The 25,747-nt window shown below is 41.7% G+C and overlaps 1 protein-coding gene across 4 annotated transcripts in view; it reads left to right on the top strand.

The window, feature by feature from the left end:
* The window catches only part of ptprub (protein tyrosine phosphatase receptor type Ub), a 184,921-nt gene that overhangs the window by 45,491 nt on the left and 113,683 nt on the right, over positions 1-25,747 (top strand). For all 4 annotated transcript variants that reach the window (XM_034102752.2, XM_034102751.2, XM_034102750.2 and 1 more), the window contains exon 2: positions 4,637-4,768. In XM_034102752.2, coding sequence (XP_033958643.1) covers positions 4,637-4,768 — 132 coding nt within the window. The remainder of the gene's footprint in view (positions 1-4,636; positions 4,769-25,747) is intronic.

Genomic DNA, 25,747 nt, shown 5'->3' with positions numbered 1-25,747 from the left:
CTTGAGCTTTTTGACACAATCCTCGTCATTATTTTATCTTTTTAATATCTTTAAATGTGGTACTCTATCACAGTGGTTCTCAACTGGTGGGTCGCGGACCCGTTTCGAGTGGGTCGCAGATGTGAGTGAAGAAAAAGAAATTGGGGAAAAAAAAATTAGAATTGTTTTTTTTTTTTGGGGGGGAAAGTCAAACTTTTATTTTGAAGGCCCGATTTTCTAACGCTGTGCATGCAGTCGGCGTTGGAATGGAAGTACCGGAGACCATAAACGGTTTTGAAAACTTCTGTCACATAGTGATCATCTTCTCAATAAAATATCTTTGCTGATGTTTTTTCGAGTCTTCTGGCCAATCAGAATCAAGATTGTTGCCGGAAGTCCCCACGGAGAATAACTTTGCGGTAGAACTCTTCTTTATACATCCATGGTTACAACTTCAGATACAAATGAACACATAATGAAATATGACCCCCGGTCTGATGACTGACAGGTCACAGAACAATGGGAGCTATCTACCCTTACCCACAATTTAAAGTAAGTCACACAAACTATCTCCTCTTTACTCTTCTCGCAGCAAGATGTCAGAATAAAGTGAAAAACAAACAATGGCATAACATATTATTAATATGTCGGGTAGTAATAGATTTATTTATTTTCTTCTCAGTGTACCAGAATGCGTAGTTTATGTTAGTATTTCTAAAAATCTCCTGGGGGAGAATCCCCCCAGACCCCCCTGCTGGGGTTGGGTTTTCAGCATGTGTGCCTTTTTATACAGTTCAGCTTTGATTCCATCAACTCATTAAACCTTTTTTAAAAGCATACTTTAGTTCTGTGAAGGGATATTTGCACTGTACTTCACTTTTATTAATAGTGTATGCTGAAAAGCGTATATATTACAGCACCATTTTTTGTTGAATAGATTTGAGTGCTTCAAAATGTTGGGTCGCGATGTATTGACCAAGTAAAAAGTGGGTCCCGAGGCCTGACCAGTTGAGAACCACTGCTCTATCATATACTACTTACAGTATACAATGTGTACGTAATTGCCCTGTTTTGTTGGACTCTTATTCTGCTGACTCACCTCACTAGATCTTTAGGACGGCAGTGAAAAGATGAAATGCATTGTTCAGATCAAATGATTGCTTTCTGTATTTAATGACCGATCATTCTTTTCTTGGAAACTTTAGAAAAGAAAATATGAACATTTTGTGATTTGCACTTTGACGACAGAACACTGTTGATTTAGTTGCTTTATTAATGTGGCTCTAATTTAAAATATCAGCAACTGTTGTTCATACTGTGAGGTAGGGCTCAGCCCCTTTTGTTTTCATACGCTTACAATTTTGCTGTGTTTGATTTATTCAAGTGGAAAGTGGTTGGAAAAGTAACACCTTAAATAAGCTTAGGCCAGCTTCCTTATGCTCAAAACATATGCAAATAAAAGGGATAAGCAGAGCCTCTGATTCTGAAACTCACTGTGCATAGCTAATTAGATAACAAGGCAAGGGATTATACAAGTAAACAGAGACAGAGAGATACCCAATCCAACATGAAGGGCTATATGTGACACTAACAAGTGATACTTTCAGAGAGAGTCTCCCAGATTTGATTAACCGCACAAGTGAGGGAATATTTTAACAGATCTGCACAAATGTGGTGGCAAATTGGAATGTCTGGTAAACAAGTTGCCACCTTCTTTTATGTCCTTATGAAATGGAAAGAAGCTACTGCATCCATCCTCTGACTGTGTGCTCCATCACTCGCACAGAGTAAATGTGAAGTTTATTTTGGTTTGCTATAAAGTCGAAGAGGTTGTATTAATTAATTTATGGAGTTATCTGTGTGGGTTCACAGTAAACACAGGCAATAGTGTTCAAACAGAGTGACACATCTAAAAAGTGACACATATCTCTTTCATATTAGGCTATAAATTGTCCCCCCCCCCTCATTATCTCCAGACTCTTGTTATGTCCCTCCCTCCCTGCTTGTTTCCCTCGTACAGTGCAGGGCTGTACTGCACACAGGGCACAGCAGGCTGAGCACACTGCGGAGCTGTTTCGATAATGTTTTCTTCTGATGCTGCAATCTTCAAAACAAGTTTTTCCTGGCTTGTTCTTACATTTTTTTATTAATCTGTTCTTCTATTTCACTGCCCAGAAGATACACTGCATGATATTTCAATAGGCCTACCTCACAAGCCTGGCAAGTAGATCAGACACATCCATCTACAGTCTCATAAACACTGTAATGATACAGGCCCAATGATTTTCATTAATTTGTTCTCCGGAAAGTGTTTCTCCAAGTATGAAATAGTGACATTAGATAACTATATTTACTGTAAAATAACAATCTTTATTGTTATGATATATACAAAGCTTTAGATTTAAAGCGCAGGTTGATTTAGATCAGCACCACCAAACTATGAAACATGTCTTCACCTCAGCCATAACATCTTGGCAGTGTCTGACTTTGCACTGGTCATTGCACTAAATGATGCGATAATTATTCAGGTAAAAAATGGTCACTGACACCCCACACTCCCGTCGGTCCTGAGGAGGGAGTGTGTTTTGTCTTGATAGATGAGCTGGATCCCTCCCGGGGTGTGTTGGGAGGAGATGACATTCTTGGGCAGCGCTGGCCCCGGCTTCCTTCTTCCGGATGATGAGACTCTTGTAGGGAGGAGTCTGCAGGCTTCATTTACTGAAGCAGCGGGGAATAATATAGTGCCAGCGTTTGGATGTGTCAGGTCCCATATCTCTGGCTGTTCTATTAGAGATAGACCCTGATGCGGGACAATTAACCTCTGGCCTTAGCAGCAGATCTGTGCAGTAACAGCCCTGCACGGGGCAATAAATCAAACCCAGAGGGATAAACCCACACTCCCACACTCTGCTGGATGGCTCTCACTATCACCCTATAGACCGAGCTTACACGATGGGAGATATGCTCCGATGTTATCGTATAATCACTGGAGGAGCAAGAGCGATGTAATGTGTTGGCTTTATGCAAGGGCATCCCTAGTGTTTGTGCTGCAGTGAACACACCGTCTGGGGAAAGTTCAGCACCTCGGACAAACTGTTACCCTTTTAAACAGGCAGCAACAACTTCTTTGGTATCTCATGCTGCTTTCTGGCAAGGGGAACATAGGTTTATATAGATATATATACAGCACTGTAAGGTAAAGGGTTTTTTAATTACCAATGACTGCTGGAGGTTTGCTGGTTTCACACAGCCAGACTATTTTTATAACCAGCTCAATGTCCCAGTTTCTTCTGCCATTTTATTCTCGTATTATTACTAATTCACTCATCGAATTGCACCGCCTGTGTCAATCACTACCAGCAGAAATGTGTGTATAGCAAAAAGTACATGCATAATGTTTTTGTCAGAACCAATTGTGCCAACCTATTGGATGAATTGCATTGGTAACCCTATATATTTTTCTTGTGCCCTGGTTTCCATTGGACTGTAATACAACTACACCAGTCCATCAATCGCAGTAACCTGTTAATGACTGGACGCTATTATAAATTGGTAGTAAAAAAAGAGAATTATAAATCCTCACTACAGTGAATATGGCGTTTTACTCAGCAGCCTGTTATATTGAGACCATTTGTTTAATGGTGGATTAGGGAAAAGAATGGGCAGCCATAAAGCAACACACCAAAGGAGTCACCTTCAGGAGCTGCTCATGGTTATTCCCATCATTAGCATGTCATGTCTCGTGCTGTCCTGCTCCAATTATTCCTGAAACAGGCTTTGGTATTATGACTGGGCTGTTTAAACTGCCCACTGTTACCCTGTAATTCTCACACCAATGGTCTAATGTGAAATATGGCAACAGATGCAGAACTGAAACACATTATTCAGGACCCAAGGGCCATTAAAGCCATAGCTATTAAATATAATTTGAAAAAATTAGCTCTTTTGGCGCATGGAATAGCAGGTTGTGGGGTATTATGATAATCACTATATTCCCCAGGGTAACCACTTTCACCAAATGTTTATTATACTATTTGAATGCCTTTGTGAATAGTCTTTGGGATATATAGTTCTGTTTGTGGATGCTTTATGGGAGGGGTAATTCTCCTCTGATGCAGGGGCAATTATCGCTTCCGCCTGGGATTGTGTTCCTTTGTGCGAGTCTGGAGTAATTACAGCTCATTGCTTGATTTGTTGTTTGCCTGAGAGCATTTGTGCACATGTGAACAAATTATATTTAAAATAACTTTGATGCACAACAAACTGTGTGTTTGACATAGGATAGTGGACTTGAATTCAGGACGATATTTACCATTCAAACTAATGCTTTAGTCTAATGGTAAAGCCTCTTAAGAGGTTCAGAGAAATTAAACAGAAACAACACCAAAGCTCTGTTATATTAAGAAATGTTGAGTTGTGAAAACAAACATTTTTAAGCATTCATTTCAACATCCTCTGATTCTAGCTTCTCAAATGAGGGTTTGTGACTGATTGATGTGCAATTTGTCCAATTTAAAAGAAGCAAACAATTCACAAATGAATCAAAAATGAAAATAATTGTTAGTTGCAGCACTGTCTCATCAGTGAGGTCGATCGAACTCTTGTTTTAACAATGTTTCTTTGACTAATGGCCATTGTTTTCATTTTCTTCTTTCAGCGGCCGGCTGCACGTTCGAAGAGGACTCAGACCCCAGTCTGTGCGACTTCACCCAGGGGGAGGAGGACGACTTTGATTGGCTGCTGTTTCGGACGTACAGTTCACCTTATGCCAGCCCTGACCTCCTGCGAGGTGAGTGCTACCCTCTGCTTCAGTTGTTCCGTTTTGTGTAGTTTAAAGTCTGTTGGTGTGCAGATTAGAAAGGAGCTGAGAAGGAGTTTGGCCTGCCATTAATCTGAACCCCCGCAAGTAAGAGTTCATGGGGCAAAGGACCAGAGGCTAATTCTTGAGACATTGCAGCATTTGTTCTGTGCTTCTGTTTCTTTTTAAATTATCAGAAAAATAAATGGACTTTTGTTTGTGAGGCTGGCATATCGGAAAAGTAGGACTGCAATTCAGCCTTTAGAGATGTCCAGTGTCCATTATGCTGCAGCTTTAATGAAGCACTCACCCCAGTTTTGTCTGCTTCCCGCTAACCCTAAGGATAATTTTATGTTAACCAGCCTCACAGGACTAATGGAAACCAGCATTTTCCTGCAATCACGCTCTCTCCTGGTGTTTGCCAGAGGGAGATGGTATGCATAGTTTATAAGGCACTACTCTATAGCTGCATTAACAAATACCTACACGCATCTGACAAAGAGAAGAGTGCTGTTTCAGCTTCTCAGCAGAAATATCAATGGCAGCAGTGCTAAAAATACTTAGACTGTGGATACTTGCAGTATGATTCGGAGCCTGGCCTCCCTTGGGTATAACAAATCAATCAATCTGTGAGATAATATTGGCAATTTGACTAAAAAACATGTACTTAACTGTACATGAGAGCAAGAGAGAACGAACTTGCATGATCAGTGGAAGAAAGGACTGACAGTTAATGAGGGATAAATACAGATGGATAAGCTAAGAGGAACAGATGTAAAGATGACAAGATAAGACACAATCAGATATGGATATATGAAGAAGTAATAATTGAAAGAACACGCCATCCTTTTGGAAAAAAACAACTGAAGTAGCCTGTGAAAATGGTCGGTCAAAAACGTCCTGCAGGGATAAATGGCGGTATTTTTTGGAACTTGATAATTCCCAAATGTATCCTAAACTATTAAACTGAACCTCATTCACCTCCACATCATCAGCATTCGAGCTAAAAATCTGCCTGCAGCCACTAGCCAATTCACAGCAGGCTATGGGATAATTAATACTATTCCCTTTGGGTGTAATTAAAACGTACTGCCATGGCATTTATAGTGATTGGGTGCCTTCAGTAGAACAGACATGCACAGGTGGAATGAGGCAGGTACTGTAATCTGCACATGGCGAGAGGGCAGGAGAGGCTTTGAGCATCAACTCTCGATCTACGACTTCTCAGAACCAGGAGACAAATACAGTTTCATTTATTATCTGCTCATCCTTTAGCCCCGCACCAGAGGCAGTCTATTACTCATGTTCTTCACATGATTGGTGTCACGGTGACACTGTCCCTTCGTTAGGCCAACCTTGACATTTCAACTGCTGTATTTTAGTTTGATAATCGTACTGCAGAAGCCGGTACAGGATTTGTTTCTCTCCCTCCTCTCTGGCTTAATCCCCTGTGTAGACTTGTTACCGTGTATCACATTGGGCAGCCAAGGTGGGGGGATAACACAAGTTTATGAGATAAGTCTATTTACATTGGACCAGTATTAACTTTGTGGGGCTGAGAAACTGGTGTCGAGGGAAGATTAGTAAACACAGCTGGGAAAGCTGCTGCTTGTGGCTCCCAGGAGAAATTAGAAAATAGCATTCCCATGAAAGATAAAATAGTCTTGGGGAAAAAAAGAGATACAATGCGAGGAGGTCTTAATAGGGATGAACCATTTTTTTTATCACGTTCCCTGCTATTTTGAATAAGATCGGAGGTGCCAGTGTTGCTATTGAAATTCTTGAAATCTCTCACAGTTTTAATGAACAAGTCAGGCTTGCAGTATGATGACCTTGTAAAGAAGAAGGCGTCTGCATGTCAAGTATACCTCGTTTTCTGAAAGGCAGATTCATTAGCTTGAAACGTTATGTCTCTGCTGCAATAGCCAGGGTATCTTCAAGGAAAGATCCATTAAAGACTTTAGAAGCCTCAAAATCAGCTCATTGTTGTTTTATTTGACCACCTTGTTAGATCGGATTTCTCTTAACGGGTCAACAGTTATGATGTCTATATTTTCCCAGCAGAACTAAGGTGATTAAAAGAATAACTTTTTCATGGCTACAAAATCATCAGCCAACATAAAGTTTTTGTCAGCCTGCCAGAAGCAAATAGCCTGCCAAAAACAACAGCATCGTTTTTAGACTGCTGCAATTTTCACACACAAAGAAACAACAGCCTGGAGCTGCCTTTTTCTTTATTTATTGTGATTCTTTGAATAGATGCAACGGGGATGCAATAGTTTGAAGGAGACAGGTAGAGGTGGGAAAGGGGACTGTTGACTCCAGAGCACTTGTCGACAAAATAGGGATAATCTGCTAAGGAATTGGAAAGTTCCACCTCTATTTTTTTTCAGGCTCAGGAGACACGGCTGAGAAAACATTTGTGATCCTAAATAGTAAAATATCTTGTGAGCAACAGTCTATCGGAGGCTTGATGTTTAATTTTACAAGACTACACCCATTTAACATTGCAATTCAATGACACATTTTTGAACATTACTTAGGAAGTTAAAGAGGTTATACAGAATTCTTAAATTCTACAATTATGTATTGAAGGGTAATGTAGCCTCGAACAGCCAAGCAGAGAGAGGTAGTGGGCTACTGACTCAGGTGACATCACTTGGGGTAGTTATCAGACTTTTCGAAGCTACCTCTGGAGTCACCAAAGGCTTTACACATTGGTTTCCAGTCATTCTCCCCAACACCTGCAAACAAACTTTGATATGTAAGATTTGTTAGGTTCCCCTTTGAGTTCAGTCATTGGAATATGTGAGCGCTACAGAAAGGCTCTCTATTAAACGCTGTGCAAGGTGTTCGTTCTTGTTGAAGTGCCACTGAGCACAAGAATCTGCCTGGTAGTCCATCTCAGCAGGGATACAGACACTGTCTCTTGGATGTACACAAATCAGGGCTTTTCTTTCCAGCTGAGTCATACAGCAATTCTATGATGATACTGAAATAGAGCTGAATTATGTTTCTTATTTATTACCACGTGTTGCTGCTAATCTTCTTTCTTTTTGTAATGTCTCCCATGCTGTCCAGCTTCACCATTCAGTGTAACTTCTAAAACTGGGTTTTGCTGCAGGCTGTGATCTAGCTCCATCTGTATTTGTACATCGCATTGCAACAAGCTACAAAGTCAATTGATCGGTTGTTTTATGAGCCACTTGCACAATACATCCTTACATAAATACCCAGAGACATTCTGAATAGGCTCTAAAGTTTGATGCGGCCTCAGCTCTGGGGAAGGTTAAGACTTAAATGAAGCATGGCTCTGAGCGTTGTCCTGGGGTTAGAGCCTGGTCAATCGTGTCATGTGATGACCTCAAAAGAGCCAATTCATACAGTAAAACACGCAGACCTCCATCTGTATCTCTGGCATCCTCTACCAGTCGGCGATGGAGGGCAAAGTCATATATTCTGCCCTTTATTATCTGTCACCTCTCACCCCTGCCTGGCCACGGGCGCGCCACAGACCAGCTGCACACGAGTGCGCACGTGTCATTGACAGCGACCCGAGATTCATCTGCGTCTGAGAAAGGATTAGGCAGAGCGAGGAGACAGAGATACCTCCACTGTAGGAGAGGGCGTTGTACTTGTTATCAGAGCTGACCAGCCATCCTCGCTGCTTTAATACTCTATTACACATCTCTCCTCCAGCAGCGTGCATTTACCATATATATGCAGCCTAAATATATCATCTCATTTAAAGGTCTCCATTTATCGTGGACTCCAAACTCAGTTGGTTTTCTCTTATAACGCTTATAGCGAGGGGGATATAGCGGCCATAGACGTCCTTCAGATCGTTTTTTTATTTAGGAGTAGAGGAAATGTGCTGTTTTGTCTACTTGTATTTGCATTTGTTTATATCATTTATGTAAAATATGAAATCGTTGGTCAACGCATAGAGACCAAATAATACACAAGACATATTAACCAGTCACAAGATTCACATATTTAGCCTTATTTGCTACAATAGGGTAAGTTAATCGGCAACAGTTGTTGTTTTTAACCAGGAAATCAACCGTCGCTGGCCTAAAATGTCCCTTTAAGATGCTGTTGATGATGAAAAATGTAATCAAAGCTCCTGCAATTATTAAGTCAAGCTTTTTCGAATTGCAAATTCAAAACATTATTTTTTACATGTCAAAGGACAATAACCACGTTCTGCAAATCTCCTAACCTGGTTGGGGAGAAATAACTCTTTCTCTCTGGACTGATGAAGTATATTTCTGTTCATGTTTGGAAAAGGAGGGAGAACAGATGAAGGTACGGTTGAGTAAACCTTAATAAAAAAGAAGAAGTCATGTAGTGGCTTAAGCAATGTATCAGCTTCCCAGGTAAAGCTCGGCTTCAAGGCTAGCACTGTGCGATGATGAATGAAATTAGGGATGAGATAAAGCGCTCTGTTGTGCACTCTCAGGAATGATATGGCATCTTCTGTTCAGATCAAGAGGAGGAACTTTATAACATCCTCTTGCTCGAGTGCTTTATTTATCATTTAACTTTGGTTGCAGAGGACGGAGGTAGAAGAGTCTGCGCGCTTTTGTTTCAGCCAAACGTTCCACCAGCTGATTTCAGTGATCAACACACCTTCAGTCAGAGAGGGAGGAACTAATTAGTGAAATCGACAGCTGTGGTATTTGGTGTGAATGAAAACCTGCAGAGGCTTCTGTGGCTCAGGACGGGACGCCCGTGGCTTACCGGGATAATTGCTTACGACTCATTACCTCAAGGCAAAGAAGATTATATTTATTGATCACTGATGTGTTATATAAATGCCCGTCACCACACAGAAGCTTTTAGAAATATACCAAGTTAATTAAAATGTTATTCAGGAAAGCTCCGTTTACACCTTCTCAACAAGGTCGAGAGGCTTGTGAATGACTTATTTGGCTTTGAGAGCAGACTTTGTGCCAGCTGCTGCAGTCTATCTGCTCTGCGCCCGCTTCTTTTACTCTCTGTTTTCTGCTTACACACTCAGACACCCAGGTGAAATGGAGGTATGGTAATACAGCCCCCTTTTGCCTCTAGTTCCCTTCTAATTAGTGTCGCTTTAGAGGCACAGCTAGAGGACTTTTATGTGTAAGGTTGCAGGTTTAACAACATAATTGAGGCTCGGAAAGCACACTCAGGATTGTAGCCAAATAGACTTCCCAGGTGATTCACCTTAACTCAGGTGAGATGAAGTGGACGGTCACTTAAAGCATAATGGCTTAGCTCATGAAAGAGGCCATGTGGTTGACGGCTACAATTACGTTGGAGAATCTTTGCTGCTTGAATTGGGAGTTTTGCTCACACATAATTGGCCTTATATGACAAGCTTGAGTATTGAGAAATGTTTATATTGCTCTTTTAACATATTCAGCATAGTTAGTCACCAAAATCATTGAGATGTATCCACTGGGGAACATGAATACATCAACATGTACTGTCCAGCACTACACTGTGCGCAGAACATTCAATCACAGTTCCACCATATTTAACGATCAATATTTCTAATAGCTTCTTGTATGTATAGCTAATATTGATCTGCAAGGTTAATGTAAGGACAGAGCTTTAGTTACAGGGGACTTTGCAAAACTGACCTGAATTGTTTATCACTTTTTCAAACTGTTACTTCTTAGTAAGCAAAATATTACACATCAACTTTAAAGACATTTCTACTTTGAATGTGTTCTTTAAGTATTTAAAGTCTACTTTTTTCTTTTGCTATCCTCTTCTTTCTGCTTGTCACGCATTCCCTCTTTGATTATCTTGAGATTAGAGTTAGCCCTGTATGCGTGAATGCTGTGGATAGTTTTAGTATGTGTGTTTGGATATTTCCCAAGCTCCTCTGCTCCTCTGTGGCCACACTTTGCTCCAGCTCTCTCTGAATGGAAGTAGATCACAAACTCTTGGGCTTGGGTAAGTTGTTTAAAAACAGATATATTTCATGTGTTTCTTAAAATTCAGTTTGTATAGTCCCACTTTAAGCTTTCTCATTACACATGAATTACAAATGGGGGAGAACAAGTTCTGCATTCATATATCAAACAGGTCATTCATAACCCATTGGGATACATAAGTTGTAACAGTGGGAAAAGCCTCTGTGGTCTTTTGTGAGAACTTGAACAGATATAGGACGTCTGAACAAAATGTATGGAGACTGTTACTTTGATAACGTTTCATGAATTCAAAAGATGTTCATATTTGGACACGTCTTGTGGCTCATCTTTGCCCAATGCAGAACTGTTAAGGACCTATTTGTAACTTTGTAAAAAAGTTTTTTCCACTCAGTTAATTTGGTGGTCTTTTTCTTGTTGGCAGGATAATATATCCTCAGGCTATCACTACTGATTTGTGGTCAAAGTAAATTATGAATACAGGATAAAGCAGTGCATTGTGTATTGGTCATATCCTATTCCTGACAATGTACTGTTGTTGAGTCAGTGTAATGTGTTATTTTATCACTGCACATTACTTTAAATTGATGGTATGAGATTAAATACAAATATATACTATATAATAATCATTACACATACCTTTTGCATGCAGCAAATATAGCAAATTGCAATGAAAGATTAGCCACAGGGTGCTTAAGGAAAGTAAATAAAGCTTCAATAAACAAAAATGACCAAATTAATAGATGGCTTCCAGGGCTTAGGGCACTCATAGTAATTATTTTCATATTGCATGGTTGTACATGACAACAATACTAATGCAGGATGTAGTATGTGCCGTTTATGTAGCGTGATGGAATGACTGAAGAGATGGGGGATGGGCATGTTCAACGTAAATGTCAGGGACTGGGATTCTGGATCATAAATAATGTTGACATTTAACAATGTCTAAGCAATATTTACAATCTTCTTCTAACCGCAACCGAGTAGTTTTAGTTGGAAAAATAAATAGAAATGAATGGACCTTATTGCGTCATTGCCTCTCATCAACAACATATTTAGCAGGTTGATTTAGCTAAATATAATAACTTGTTTCAGGACTGTTGTGTGGCATAATGTGACAATTATGACTTTATGGCATCAATAAATGAACAAAAATAAAAAGGTGGAAAACCTGAGTCATCCTGGTTTATTAAAAATCTAGTCGGAAGAAGGCCCTTCAAAAACAATCTAACTTCCTCTGGGATCAGAACATCGAACTTATTATTATTTCAAACTTGTTGACTTGCTATATGAGTGGCATTATTTTCCAGCACTTTACTTTATTTGCATTGTTAGGTTGACTGCTTTTCTAAGGGGAAATACAATGTTGTTGTCTCCTGTGGAAGTATGAAGCTACCACCGTCTGCTTATAAATGCAGAGCCCTGTGCCCCTGTGGGACCCTGACTCATACCTCAGAGGTCCCACTGGGAGAACTGGTTGCGCCTTGAAGGATTCACAAAGTGGCTTCATCTGTGCAACAGCTCCTGCAAAGCATAAACATGCACTGTTACACATAAAACCATAAAGCATTTAATGACAATTCTCTCTGACATATACAACATATTTACAAGCTTTCTGTTAAAACACACATCACCTAACCCTCTACAAGGTAAGTGTGTATCAGCTGTGGCTCAGTATGAGATGGGTACATCATTTAGGACTGAAACTTCAGCAAATGCTTTAAGAATCCACATCATAATCGGCATGAAAAGTGCTATAATGACAAAGGTAAACATCCGAACAAAACGAAAGAGCTGAATGCAGTCAGTGATCCTCTGCTGTGAGTCTTAATGATTTCAGTGTATTTTCCCCGTGGTGGTGGCAATCCAGTTGACAGGAGGGGTTCTGAGTGTATGCTATTTCATCTCCATTTGTTGAAATAACATTGATTTGAGACGTAGGATCCTCTGGAGTAGGCATCTGGTTAGGGGAATCATGAAGTGCCTTTAGGGAGGGTCCTTCAGGGAATAAAGGAGTGTGGGATGAAACACTTCATTCCCATTCTTCATGTTGCCTCTTAATCTCTCGTCCAATCCTGCCATTCTCATTCACATACGTCCTCTCAGGTGCAATTTAATTCAGCAGTGTCACTATAATAAGTCTTGTTGTGCACTCAGTAATTGATATGTGAGTGCTGCTTCTGGGTGGAGCCATTTGCATGAATCGTTTTAACTGATATGATAATGAATGTGAAAGGCCTGATGCAAGCAGAATGACTATCTGGAGATGAATGGCTATTCGAATTATACACAATAAGTAATATATTAAATCAGGTCTCAGGGGTCCTCAGGCTCCATCTGCATTTGTTGCCTGTCTTCTACGGGGATCGTCCCGGCCGCCTGGATTTAAATAGTCTTTATCACATCTGGCATCTCCTTCTTTATCTTCCTGACGTCCTCATTTTCCTCACTAGCCTTAATATCTGATGAGGAGGGAGCTAGAAATATGTGATGATAGATGGTGGAAGTGAGAGTAAATTAATCATATTCTGAGATGGTTAGGCTTCATGTTAACCGCGCTATCTGAAAGTGATCTAAATGATAAAGCCTGACCCTCAAAAGCCAATATTTTCAGTGCTGTCCATCTCTTTATTATTCTCCACATATGAAACGCTTATTGCCTTTTAAATGAGTTATTACTGAATGAAGGACATGGATGAAGACGGGACACTGAAACAAAGATGAGTTAGCTGCAGTGAAGTTATGCCTTTTTAAAAATGGTAATACATATTTTTGTTCAAAACCTTATCATACTGAAATGAGTTAAAAAATGTATGATCTTCCTATTATGAGTACACCAACGGGTGATTCAGCAGCCCCTGAAATGAGAGATATTCGTTCTGAGGATTGCTTTTATGGTATCTGTATGATTATTACTACATTTGATTCCCCTTTCACATTCCCAGTTATTACTATTGTTACTGCCTCCATCAAATCTGTTCAGTACCTCCTACCTTCAGAAATATTGACTGCAATTCTCCAGCGAGAATGGCATAAAACCGGGATTGTCTTTTGCAATGATGATCAAAATGTGGCCGCAGATGCCCGTGCTGGCCACAATTGAAAGCTCAAAATTGCTCTGGAGAAGGAAAAAAAACAAACCTATCAATATTTGTAGCATAAAGCAAAAAAAACAAAGGCGCTGGAGAGTTGTCTCGATCGCGTAATCGTGGTTATGTTTGTAATTGCAGCGAAGAGCATGTCCCTCGGAGGAACATTTCCAGGTTGTTACAGCTAATGACTGCTGGGGGTTCTCCACAAGGAGCTGTCTGACAGCATTTGCTCAGATATTAATATCGGACGATGGGAGCGAGGACGATGGCACGCGCTGTAGATTGTTGCCACACAAACGCAACGTATGTATTAATAGACTTGGCATGCGCTCAGATGCATACAATCACGGCGTTTTATACAGTATTGATTTATTTAAGGAAACATGAGGCGACCATGCCCAGATAATCAGCTGCTTTGCTTCCGTGCCAGTTTATGTGAGATTTGAGGCAATGCCATAAAGTGAAATCTGGAAGCTCTGCATCAGTTTTATTGTGACAATACAATTATGAAGTTCCTGCTCCCACTGCTCTGTGGGCGGCTTTCATGTCACCTTGCTGAGGGCCACACTCTCTAAAGGGAGCAATAGAAAAAGCCATAATCATAACTTCACTGGAATCTCATATTCTTTTATAAGCGATGCTTGTAATGTTTTTTCATTGCAGAGAAAACAGAGAATTTAGTATCCAACTTGTGGGAAACATAACATTTGAAAGTCCTGAATGAACGGAGGCGAAGCCGCTCCTCTCGTCTTCTGATGTTCTCTCTTTGAGGTGGCAGGGACGGTCTGCGACGCTCAGCTGGATGCCCCTTACTCGTCTGCAAAGCACTCCCACAAACAGCTGCAGGATTTGCACATCGCTTAACCTAATTTATTTGAGGTCTCTACGGGAGCGGAGGAGTCGGATCACATGCAACTCATTTGAAATACATTCAGATTCCCATCTTCAAACTGCACATTTGGACTAGTTTTCTTACTCTTCAACAGCTTATCTCGCACTCATTTGCTCACCTCCCCTGAAGTTGTATTCCACACCCAGCTGTTGCATGATCTTGAGAATGGGATGACATGGTGTTTCTGTTCATGAGCTCTCTTTGGTGCATAATAAATGTCACACAGACATGCTGTAAAATAACTCGAGTGCTAGATCTCGTCTCAAACTCTCCAGGGAGGCAAGCTGTCTGAGGCAGTGCAGGAGCAGCAGAACACCAGCTACCGCTACCCAAACCTGTGATCGCTGCACGCATGTACGCTTCAGGGTGTGAAAAAAACACACACATCAAAAGTTACTGCAGAATACACCCAGCCAATTAGAATCTAACGATGCACAACAATATCCGCAATGCACTGGCCAATCTTTTTTCAAATTGAATTAGGAGGGGAGCACAAATAAAGAATTCCCTCCACATTTCTCGAAGCTTGATTACAGAAAGAGCAGAATTCCAGCGGCTCGATCGGAGTCGTGCTTTTCCTGCTACTTTAGAGGACCAGATAACCAATATTTATTAAGCCTCTTACACACCGAGCCGATTATCGGCGTCGATAGATGTCGATAGATGTCGGGCCGTCGATGAGCGTCGTGTCGCCCTACTGCATGCGTGCGTGTGTCTGTATATTTGATGTATGTTGAAATGAAACCCTAAAGGAGATATAATTAATGATTATATGTGGATGGACACATGGCCCATGCCTACGATTGTTTACAGTTGCCGGGTTGCAGCTGTAAATCCTTCCTCTGACATCTTAAGCATGAAGGTTTAGCCCACTCCCCAGTTCAAAGGCTGCTCTCTAATGCTGCGGGCTTTCAGACTCGTCCTTCTTTTTTGTACCCCGCGGCTCTGCTGCACTTCATCTCGTGGAGGCCTCACGCCCTGGGAGGCTTGGCAGGTTGCGTACAGTCTGCTCTCTTTGTTCGGGGCGCACTTGGCATTTGGTCTCACAAGACCTCCGGCTTTTAAAGGCAAAACACACCAGTCAGGCAGATGGCTGAGGAGCTTTGTTTTGGTTGTTAGTAAGCCATCTTTTCCGGGTCTGGTGATATTATTATTTATTATTAAAGAGTGAAGCCAAAGCCTGGCTGAGGGATCAGTAATGCAATTGGACAGAATGTGTGGTTGATTCATTTCAGATACTGTAGCAGTTTGATTGAGGGACATTTTGTCAGGACTATTTTATTGTATAGTCATTGCTCATAACGCACTGAGTGGAAGTAAAGTGACCTGAACATATGGTACTAAACCCATAAGCGAATGTGAATCTGCTGTCATTGTAATCCACACAAAAATGAAGGGCAAATCATAGGCATGTGTGCCAGATATCTGCCTTATTCCACTCTCTTCAAAATTACCACTTTTAGTAAACTTGTGTGACATGAGTGGGAAAAGCCTCAGCTCTGTCTCTCTCTGGTACGATAATTGCAAAATGAACTAGTGTTGCTCTACAAACAATCATGGTCCCTGCAGAATCTCTCTAAACATGCATTGGCTGATGTCAAATTCCTCAAGACCATTCCAATATAGGGCTGGAGAGTACATTGATATTATATCAATGTTGTCGTATGAGACCAGACAAGTGATTTAATTTCCGAATTTACCAGACTGTTCTACGTTTCTTTTATTACACAATAAAATATTTATAAATATTTGTCAGTAATTTGGATTTAATGACTAAATGTGTTAATACTTTGTGAAAGAATCAATGGTAATGGTAAACCCGACAATGGTTACCTTATGGATATCTAGTATTCTTCCAAATATTATGATCTATTTTTTTTCCTATTGCCCAGCCCTATTCTCAAAATACATTTTTTACTAGATTAAGATTTTGTAACCTCTAAAAACATTAAAAAAAAATGTATGTCTATACGACTTTTTCTGATTTATAAATACTGTCTCACCTGGATACTGTATCTTCAGCATCTCTTGGTGAAGTCCTTTAAATGTTGTTGTGGCGAAGACATCCTCAGACTGCCTCTGAATCAGGGAATTGCGTCATTCAAGTGTGAGCACTGTCAAGGTGTGAAAGTAAATCAGAGAGTGCACTTTACTCCGCGGATTGAAATAGGTTAAAAACTGTGAAATCACCAGGTAGCTCTCTACCGACGCTTCTGTTTAAACCTGTGAATCTAAGGTCTTCTTGGCTTAACAAAGTTATTTCTAAGCCTTTAACTTCTGGGCTGCTTGTTGCGTCGAGTCAGCCGGTAGATGCTTCGGTCTCTGTCCATCTGGCCCCATTGTTGATTGCAGACAGACTGGCTGATGAGTGCAGCCTAGATGCAGTGGCAGAAGTAGGCCACTGAGCTGCTCCCTTAGGCCGGGGCTTGGCAGGGTTGGAAGCGAGCACAGCCGTCTCCACGAGTGCCTAATGGCCATGCTGCTACTCTTCAGAGTTTGGCAGTTGACAGTTTCTGATCCTTTTTAAGCAAGAGATAAAGCCCTGGCAGACAACAAGGAGAAGTAGTCAGAGATGTCCACATAGATTTCAAAACTAGGCGAGTTAGGGAGACAAAATAAAAGGTTTTGTGTGGTGTGATTTATTGATTATTTTAGAATGAGCTTTGTAAAAACTACCACTGTAGAGATTTATACTACGACATTTTTAAAATGTGTCAGAAATCTGCATGACATGCCTTTATGGCTTGCTGCCGACAGGAAACAGCTCCACAGATACTGACAGAGTATAGCAATATGATCATGAAGGTATTATAAATGATTGTTTTGTTATTTCTCTATGGGCCATTTACAAGGACACAGTGTAGAATCAACATGCAGGTTGAGTAAATACGTGTTTGTTTCACCATGCAGTGAATGTTTGTCCAGCCCGAGACGCTCGAGCCATGCTTCAGGACAGACTTCCCAACACTGGACCCTGCCTAGTCCATCATCTGTGACCAGCTCTAATGAATTCTCTCACGGTACACGGATAATGAAAAGAGAATTAGACTGCAAAACAGAATTAATCTTGGCCTATGAATATTAAAAGATGAAAACTGGAAGGAAAGCGGAAGGGCAACAGATAACATGCAGCAAAAGGAGGAGCAAAAAGGGGGTCCAAATGTGTTTTCTCTGTCTGTTTTAATCATCGTTCATTGTATTTAGAGTGCATATTTGCGTACCGAAGGCAGTGTGTTGAAAACAAAGGCTCAGTGAGTGCTGCTTTGCTGCCTTCCTGCATTTCTGTCTTTTATTCAGTTTCTTTTCCTCTCAACGTTTTTCTACCTCGCACATTGTCTAGTTGTCAGGACAAGGGTGTCACACCACAGCCAGGCACCACAAAGAGGGCCAGAAAAAAAAATCTCTCTGCTTTCAGCCGGCTGAGGTAGTAATCGATGAGACGTTAAACAAAAACAGAGGAAGAAAAGCACACTTTCTTTTGAAAACAGAAACCACTTTCATGGCAAAAAAAAGTGCTTCTCAAATGGCTATGCTTCTCTGTTGTATACAGATGTGATTTTTCGACAGTGGAGTATAATGATAGGTAAGAACAGATGATGGTCATTTATGTCCATAGATGCGTGTCAAGATTCTTTACTGCTTGTATTGATGAGCACAAATGTAGCATCTGTTGTTTTGAAGATGGAGCTGTAATTAGTGGTCACAGTTTCCATAGTATTTCATTGTTTGCCACATAACCATTCAGACAAACAGCAGGTGTCTGTTCCCTGAACAAAAGGCATTTCACATCAAGTGACAACAACAGTCACTGAGCAGTCTTTATCTGGAGAATACTACACTATAAATATTGCATTTCTAACTATGTGCATATGCAGGGACATATTTTCTCCTCAGCTGGTGTTAACTGCAGCACTGTGGCTCCAGTGGCTAGCATTGTTTTTAACAGTAAGAGTCTGAGTTGTTGGAGTTACAGCATTGTACAAATTTCCCTTTAAGGGTCGATCAAATATAATTTAATAAGCCTTTAAGCAGATATTGGGACATGTCAAAGGTGACTAATGCTTGTTAATTCAGTTAAAAAGCCGCTGCTGTTGTGCTCGTGGGCCCACTGTCATGGCATAGGCAGACTTCAATACAACGAGTCAATGTGTACAAAGATTTGGTTGGGTGCCTTTATATAATGGTTAAGGTTCATACCACATAACCCATTGTACATCAGGGACTTAAGTTGCATGTCATACCCCCTCTCCTTCCAACTTTTCCTTTCTCTCAACATTTGTAGCTCCTAATTAATAAAAAAAAGGTTGATGTTCGCTCTAATTGTAAAAAAAACCTTACCTTTGGAAGCATCAAGACATTCACAGTTTTTGTTGTTGCTTTGGGTTGGATACGTGACAATGATTTTGGCCAAAATCAACTGATCAGTCATTCGAGAGTATTTGGACAAATTGTTTTAAAACTGAAAATCTCTTTTCACAGCAGACATGTTGATTTGTCAAAGCAGTAAAGCACAGGTGGAATTAGTAACGTTAATGTCGGCTGCATGCCACTTAGCTGAGCCAGGTTCAGAGCTCTGCTTTTCTGCCTTTCCTTCTTTAACAGGTCAAATGGTCTGCTGCTGAAGAGTTCTGTTTCTTCCATCAATAAGAGATGAATCGAGCTTTCAGCATTGAAAAGCAATATAACATTTTTAGGGACGACATCTTAAGTAGTTAATAGTTCAATTAAAATGTTCCTCAATTATGTTTGGCATTGTTTATATTAAAGGGAAATGGAAACACTTTTCAAACTGCTTTCCATGCGACAATATTACCATTAGGAAATGTATTTATCTAGTCTATTTCCAATGTAAACGATCGAGATACGCAAATTTACTTTTTGAAATACGTGCCTAATGACCATGGGCGCTTCCATTGCTCCGGGACTTTTCCAGTGACGTCACTGATTGGGTGCGGCTTCCTGGGCCAAAGCTCAATAACAAACAACATGGCGTGCAATGCACCAGTAGTTTACATTACAAGAAAACGGCCGTCGTCAGGAGTTTATTGTATTGCCCCAGGCTGCACAAATGGATTTTATACAAAGAAGGAAGAAGTACATTTCCATAGGCTGCCACTAAAGGATGAGAAGCTGCTCAAAGTCCAGTCTGGATGCCTGGTTCAATACAAAACATTGGATTTGAAGCCAGGATCTGTTCCCACAATATTCGATTTCTCAACGTATGCAGTCGGGAACACCGGCCGTCCCAGCACGTCGGCCGCGCAAGACAATGACAGTGTCAACAAACGTGAAGTTCGAGCCACCAAACGAGTTGCTTCAGCTGCCGAGAGAGAGGTAAATATTGCAGCACTACCAGATTACTAGCTCACACATGTATTTACTGACACAGTGTGACCTTATTAATTAACGCAATCGCGTCCAAACTAAATGGTAGCTATTATTATGACGTACAATAGAGAATTGGGGGTGTTCTATAGCTCAACTAATTAAACTGGCATACACACGCTCATCTGTCGAAAACAGCCCTAAAAAGGCTAGTATTGCTATTGATGGATGGTATTGCAGGACCCAGAGCGCACGGAGCACGGAGCGGACAGCAGATAACGGAATTGCAGTTGTATTGCTTATAGATTATCAGAACATTTCAAAGGGGTAACAGCCCCATTGTATTTTAACCTATGGATTAACTACATCATCGTTTTTATCGTTGTAATGCCATTGAAGACCAGTTTAGACCAGACAATGAGGAAGGTAAGCCGTTAGCCTGGCGTATGTTAGTACCTAGCGCCACTTGTTTTGATGTACGTTTTTGTGGATAACCTCGCGAGTTTGTATCTTTCAGTGTTGAGGTGGGCACCGTTAGATTCTGTGTCTCCTTGCGATCATAAACCATGTGTTGGATGTGCGGCTAGGATAAGTAATAAGGGAGCTATCGGTGCAGTAATAGGTTAGCATTTTCGCTCGGGGCTAATTCAGAGGCTCACTGTTAGCATTGTGTTTTTTTAATTTTTTTATTCCGGATCGTATGCCACTCTATTCGACCGAATCGGTTCATAAGCATAGGCCATGGGATGCCTGGTAACTGTAGATGCTTCCACATCAATGTCATCTCCCGACGAATAGTCAAATTCATCGTTCAAAACGTCGATCTCATTGCAAAATTCCTCCATCGCTGCCATATCTGCTACGTTGTGTTGACTTTTGGTGGAGCGAAAACACAGCCAGTGACGTCACCATTTGGGACTCCCCTAATGGCGGCGGCCTGGTCCCGGAATTCCCCACCCGGCCGGCGGATAATTAATTTTCTTTTGGCGAGTAATATCATATACAATAAATATTACGATCAATATCCATTGTAAAATGAATAAACTACCGGAATATTATAACTGTAATTGGTGTTTCCTTTCCCCTTTAAGAGCTGAAATCAGATATGTAACCTGTGGGATGAGAGGTTGTAAGGGACTGATTCGTAAGAAAGAATCCTTGAGCTACAGACATTTTTCGTCAGAAAAGACAATTTGACCTGATAAAAAATGCACAGGTTATACTGTTCAGTTCAGTAAGCCATGACATTGTGACAGTGTCAGCATGCACTACAAGCAGAAGATTTGTTTTCTCTTCTGATCTGTTTGACGGCGTTGCTCAGCCAGACGTTTTATCGTGTTTGAAATGCTTTTTAACCTGTAATTTACCCCAAATTCACTGCAAATTGTTGACACCGTGCTTTTCCTACATTGACAAGTCAAAATGTGTTCATCAAAAAGACCACAGTCGTACCTCTTCCAGGGTGCTTCACCTGACTTCACCCAACCTGCACTTCTATCACCCGGAGTTAAAACATATATGTGACTCATATGTGATGAAAAGAAAGAAACTCATCTCTTAAGATTCTGTATTATTGTTTACATCTCTGGAAATCCCTTCTGGAAATGTATGCAGCCCTCTTGATGGAGGCCAAGGTCAGGGCTACAGTAGCTGTCACGATGATGAGTGGTTCTTACTGAGATAGAACGTCTGCCCAACAAACAGGGGGGGATTGACAGTTAATCACAAGCACATTACACCTCTGGGATGGGCGGAACTGCAGCCTCCTGCCGTTGGCTGCAGCCTGCCTGTCATTATGATGACTCTGCGGCCTATCAGTGTCGGCCTCAGATTTATCTACCCGGCACTATACTGTGGCCTCGTGTTGAGCTGAGCCTGGCACCTGTCCATCCATCAGCCTCTAAACTCCTCCTGTGACGCCTCAGACACAATCTCTCTTTCTATACAGCTCCATACCACCGCATGGCAATGCCATTGTTCACATCGTTCATTCAATGGGAACAACTAAATAAATGCTCCACAGTGTTTGCCGACCTGGCGACGTGTTTCCACAATACGAATCAGAGACCCTTTGTGGGAACACTGTAACTGTGTTGAAATCCACCAGGGAAAAAGCTGGCAGAGTTTATTGGGACTTAAGTGTTTTGGGAGGGATAGAGTGGGTGGACAACTCTGCTGATGGCACTGGTGAAGGCTCTTTTAAACAATTCTATGGGCTCAGAACAGTCTCATAATACACACATGCACACAGAAGGATTCACACTTGTATTTCCGGATCCACACTTGTGTTTTTCAAAGCACACACAAATGTGTTCCGTTTCATATACATGTAAATAAAATCCAAATACAGAAAAAAGTTTTACATATGTATTTTTGATCTACATATTTGTTTTCCATTTAAAACCTCTGCACCTGCAAACACAAACAGCTTCCTGTGCACGGATCGCTGTGCATTCGTGTGTGGGTTTTTTGAGACTCCCCTGACGGTCAGCCGATTCGTACTTGTAATTTTTTCTATCTATAGCCAATCAGAGCGTGCCCCCCACGAGGGTATGATTTCTTGCGTTCATGACGTCGCGCTTCATATACGCATTTTGCGCTGTCCGGTCAGCTCGCTAAACAGAGGGCGGAGCATCAGGTGATCATGCAGAGCAGCGTGTCTCCGCCAGACTCAGCAGCTGATCTGATCTCTCTCGCGTCCGATTATACTTCACTCGCGATTATGTCCATATCGATCAGATCCAGCTCTCCTGATTGGCCTTTAGAGAGAGCACCGATCAAACTATTAAGAGCCGATAATGACCGGCAGGGCTCCCCCCGTTGACAGTTCACTGTCTAGCACTGGCTTCGTAGTGCACTGATCGATTAGGCTAAGCTAACCTGTAGCTGCTCCCTCCACACTCACAACAACTTCATACAGACATAAATAAAGCAGCTGTATTCGCCACACAGGAAACACACATTTAAAACGGTTTTGCCTGCCGTTTTTGTGTACACAAGCATTCATCAATGGTTCGGAAAGTGGCGCGGTGCCTTAATAATATACAGGCTTGTATTTGCGTACATTTCCTGTTCGGAAAGTGGCGCTGTACTGAGAGTGGAGGTGTCCTGACATTAGCGCCTGCAGGCAGCCTCCATGGACCTGTCAGATCCGGACTGCGCAAAATGCATACATGAAGCGCTACGTCATGAACGCAAGAAATCTACCCTCGTGGGGGCGCACTCATGTGATTGGCTTAGAATTGAGGAGACATCTGATTGGCTATAGATAGAAACAATTACAAGTACGAATCGGCTGACCGTCAGGGGAGTCTCAAAAAACCCACACACGAATGCACAGCGATCCGTGCACAGAAAGCGGTTTGTGTTTGCAGGTTCAGGGGATTTCAACGGAAAACAAATATGTGGATCAAAAATACATATCAACTCCTGAACAACAACAAAAAGCCTGCGTTTTATCCAGTTTGTAGACAACGATGGAGAAACTTAAAGGTGACATGTCATGCTTTTCCGGTTATTACCCGTCCCCTTGTGTGTTATGACGGTTTTTATGCATGTAAACGGTGTGCAGAGTCAAAACCCTCAAAGTACACCCTGTAGCGAGTAAAACTCTAACACAGAGAAGAACTCCCCAAAACGCCTCGTTGGTGAAACGTCATCATCCATTTGATTCTTCCGGGTACATCAGGACGTCATGTTGTAACCGGAACGAAATGGACCAATCCGTGGAGCCGTTACGTTAAGTCCGCGGAGCCGTTACGATTGGTCCAAATTGACCAATCCACGGACTTCCTCACACACACGCAGCTCAGCTGATGTCTCCTCCGGGCTGCTGCTGATAACAGACAGTTGGGATCGCGGCGAAATTCTCTTTGCAGACCCATTCTCACAGCGTTTATCAACCTTTTTCTTCTCAATATCAAGCCACACTTATTGTTTTTACTTCGGCTGAGACTGTGTGTGTGCTCGGGGTGAGTTTGGCTGTGTTTCGCTGTGTATCGCTAAACAAGCGCGACGTGAAACAATCGGACGTTGTGAATCACCCCGAGCACACACAAAGTCTCAGCCGAAGTAAAAACAATAAGTGTGGCTTGATATTGAGAAGAAAAAGGTTGATGAACGCTGTGAGAATGGATCTGCAGAGAGAATTTCGCCGCGTTCGCAACTGTCTGTTATCAGCAGCAGCCCGGAGGAGACATCAGCTGAGCTGCGTGTGTGTGTGAGGAAGTCTGTGGATTGGTCAATCGGAGCACACTGGGCTCACAGGGAGGGGGGCAAGAGCTCCAACGAGCCGTTTAGTGGAGAGAGTGAATACACGTAGTTTACAGAGATGCTGTATGCGAAACAATGTGAGTTTGGAAAATTGCACAGTATTTTTCTATTGTAATATCCCTCAACAATGGTATTATGATCAGTAGAAAGGACCATGACATGTGACCTTTAACAAACAGCAGTGGTCCACTGAAGAGACCAGCTACCTACTGGGAATCTGGTCTTCCGAAGAGGCACAGAGGAAGCTGGAGCACAATCGGCCATTGTTGTTGTTGTTGTTGTTGTCGGTGTGAGCTGTGAGGGGTTTCCGTGCGCTTTGGCTTTATGAAGCAGACACGCAAACGGTTACGTCATGACGCAAACAATGACGCAATGACGCAGCACCAGTCGGACTCTGGGCGGTGTGAAAAGAGCCGGAGCTAAACCGAAGAGCCGGTTCTGAACCTGAAAAGCTCTAGCACGAGGCTTGAACCGGAGTTGCGTTGGTGTGAATGAGGTATCAGACACACATTTCAGGATTAGGTGTTTATGTCTGTGTGCAAACTTGTGTGTTTGCATGTTCGTGCAGAGAGAGAACGAGCAGATTGGGTATAGGGTTGTTTTGCTTGAATGGCTTATTATGCCGATTTATCACTGTTGAGTCTAATATCCTGGCTATAGTGTGCCTCAAGCAATACAATTTAATCACTACAATGCTGACTTTGAGTAGTGCGTTAGATACTATAAATATCTTTAAAGTATGACAATTATCTTTTTCTCAGGAAGTACTTTGGAAAATATTTGCTAGCATGTCACCAATTGCCAACTGCCATACATTTTCTCTTGTGACCATCTCATTAGCTCCGTGTCAAAGCAGATGACCAAACCATGGCGTGCGTTATTATGCGGCTGCACCCTCTATCCCTGGGCGCCTCTCAGTTTACCACAGGGGCATGTCGCCATGCTGACTTGTTAATGGGATCAGTCATTGATAACAAGGAGGTAATGAAAATCTAATCAGAAGAGCCTGTCGCTGGATTGTCTTCTCCTTCTCTGAATGTCACAGACACAAAGTCACTCTGCCTCTCCCCTGTGTCCAGTGAGACAAACTTCTATCTCAGGACTCATTAGCTGGTATCTGCCAGCTAATTCGCAGTGTCACCCTTGAGAAATGTAATATTCATTTATTTATTTATTCACTCAGTAATGTTCTCTACCTATTCAATCAATTTTTTCTTCACTGCTGACGGGGCCGGACAATTGTCCCCGACTGTATCAGAATGAGACGGGGAAACACTTTGAACAGGTTTTTTTCCCATCGCAGCAGTGTTACATTTAGCTGTTAGAAGGGGCATAAAGGAAATGAATTAATGGAGCCCCATTATTTTTTTTCTCCTGGGGTGCTGAGAGGCAGGACAAAGAGTAGGTCAAGGCTAAGGCCAAGATAATGTTTGCAAGCAGAGAAGGTCACATGGATCTGTACAAG

This window comes from Pseudochaenichthys georgianus, chromosome 16 (assembly GCF_902827115.2).
Source record: "Pseudochaenichthys georgianus chromosome 16, fPseGeo1.2, whole genome shotgun sequence".
NCBI classification, from domain to species: Eukaryota; Metazoa; Chordata; class Actinopteri; order Perciformes; family Channichthyidae; genus Pseudochaenichthys; species Pseudochaenichthys georgianus.
Note: the sequence above shows the minus strand (reverse complement) of the source record. Positions and strands in the feature narration are given on the sequence as shown.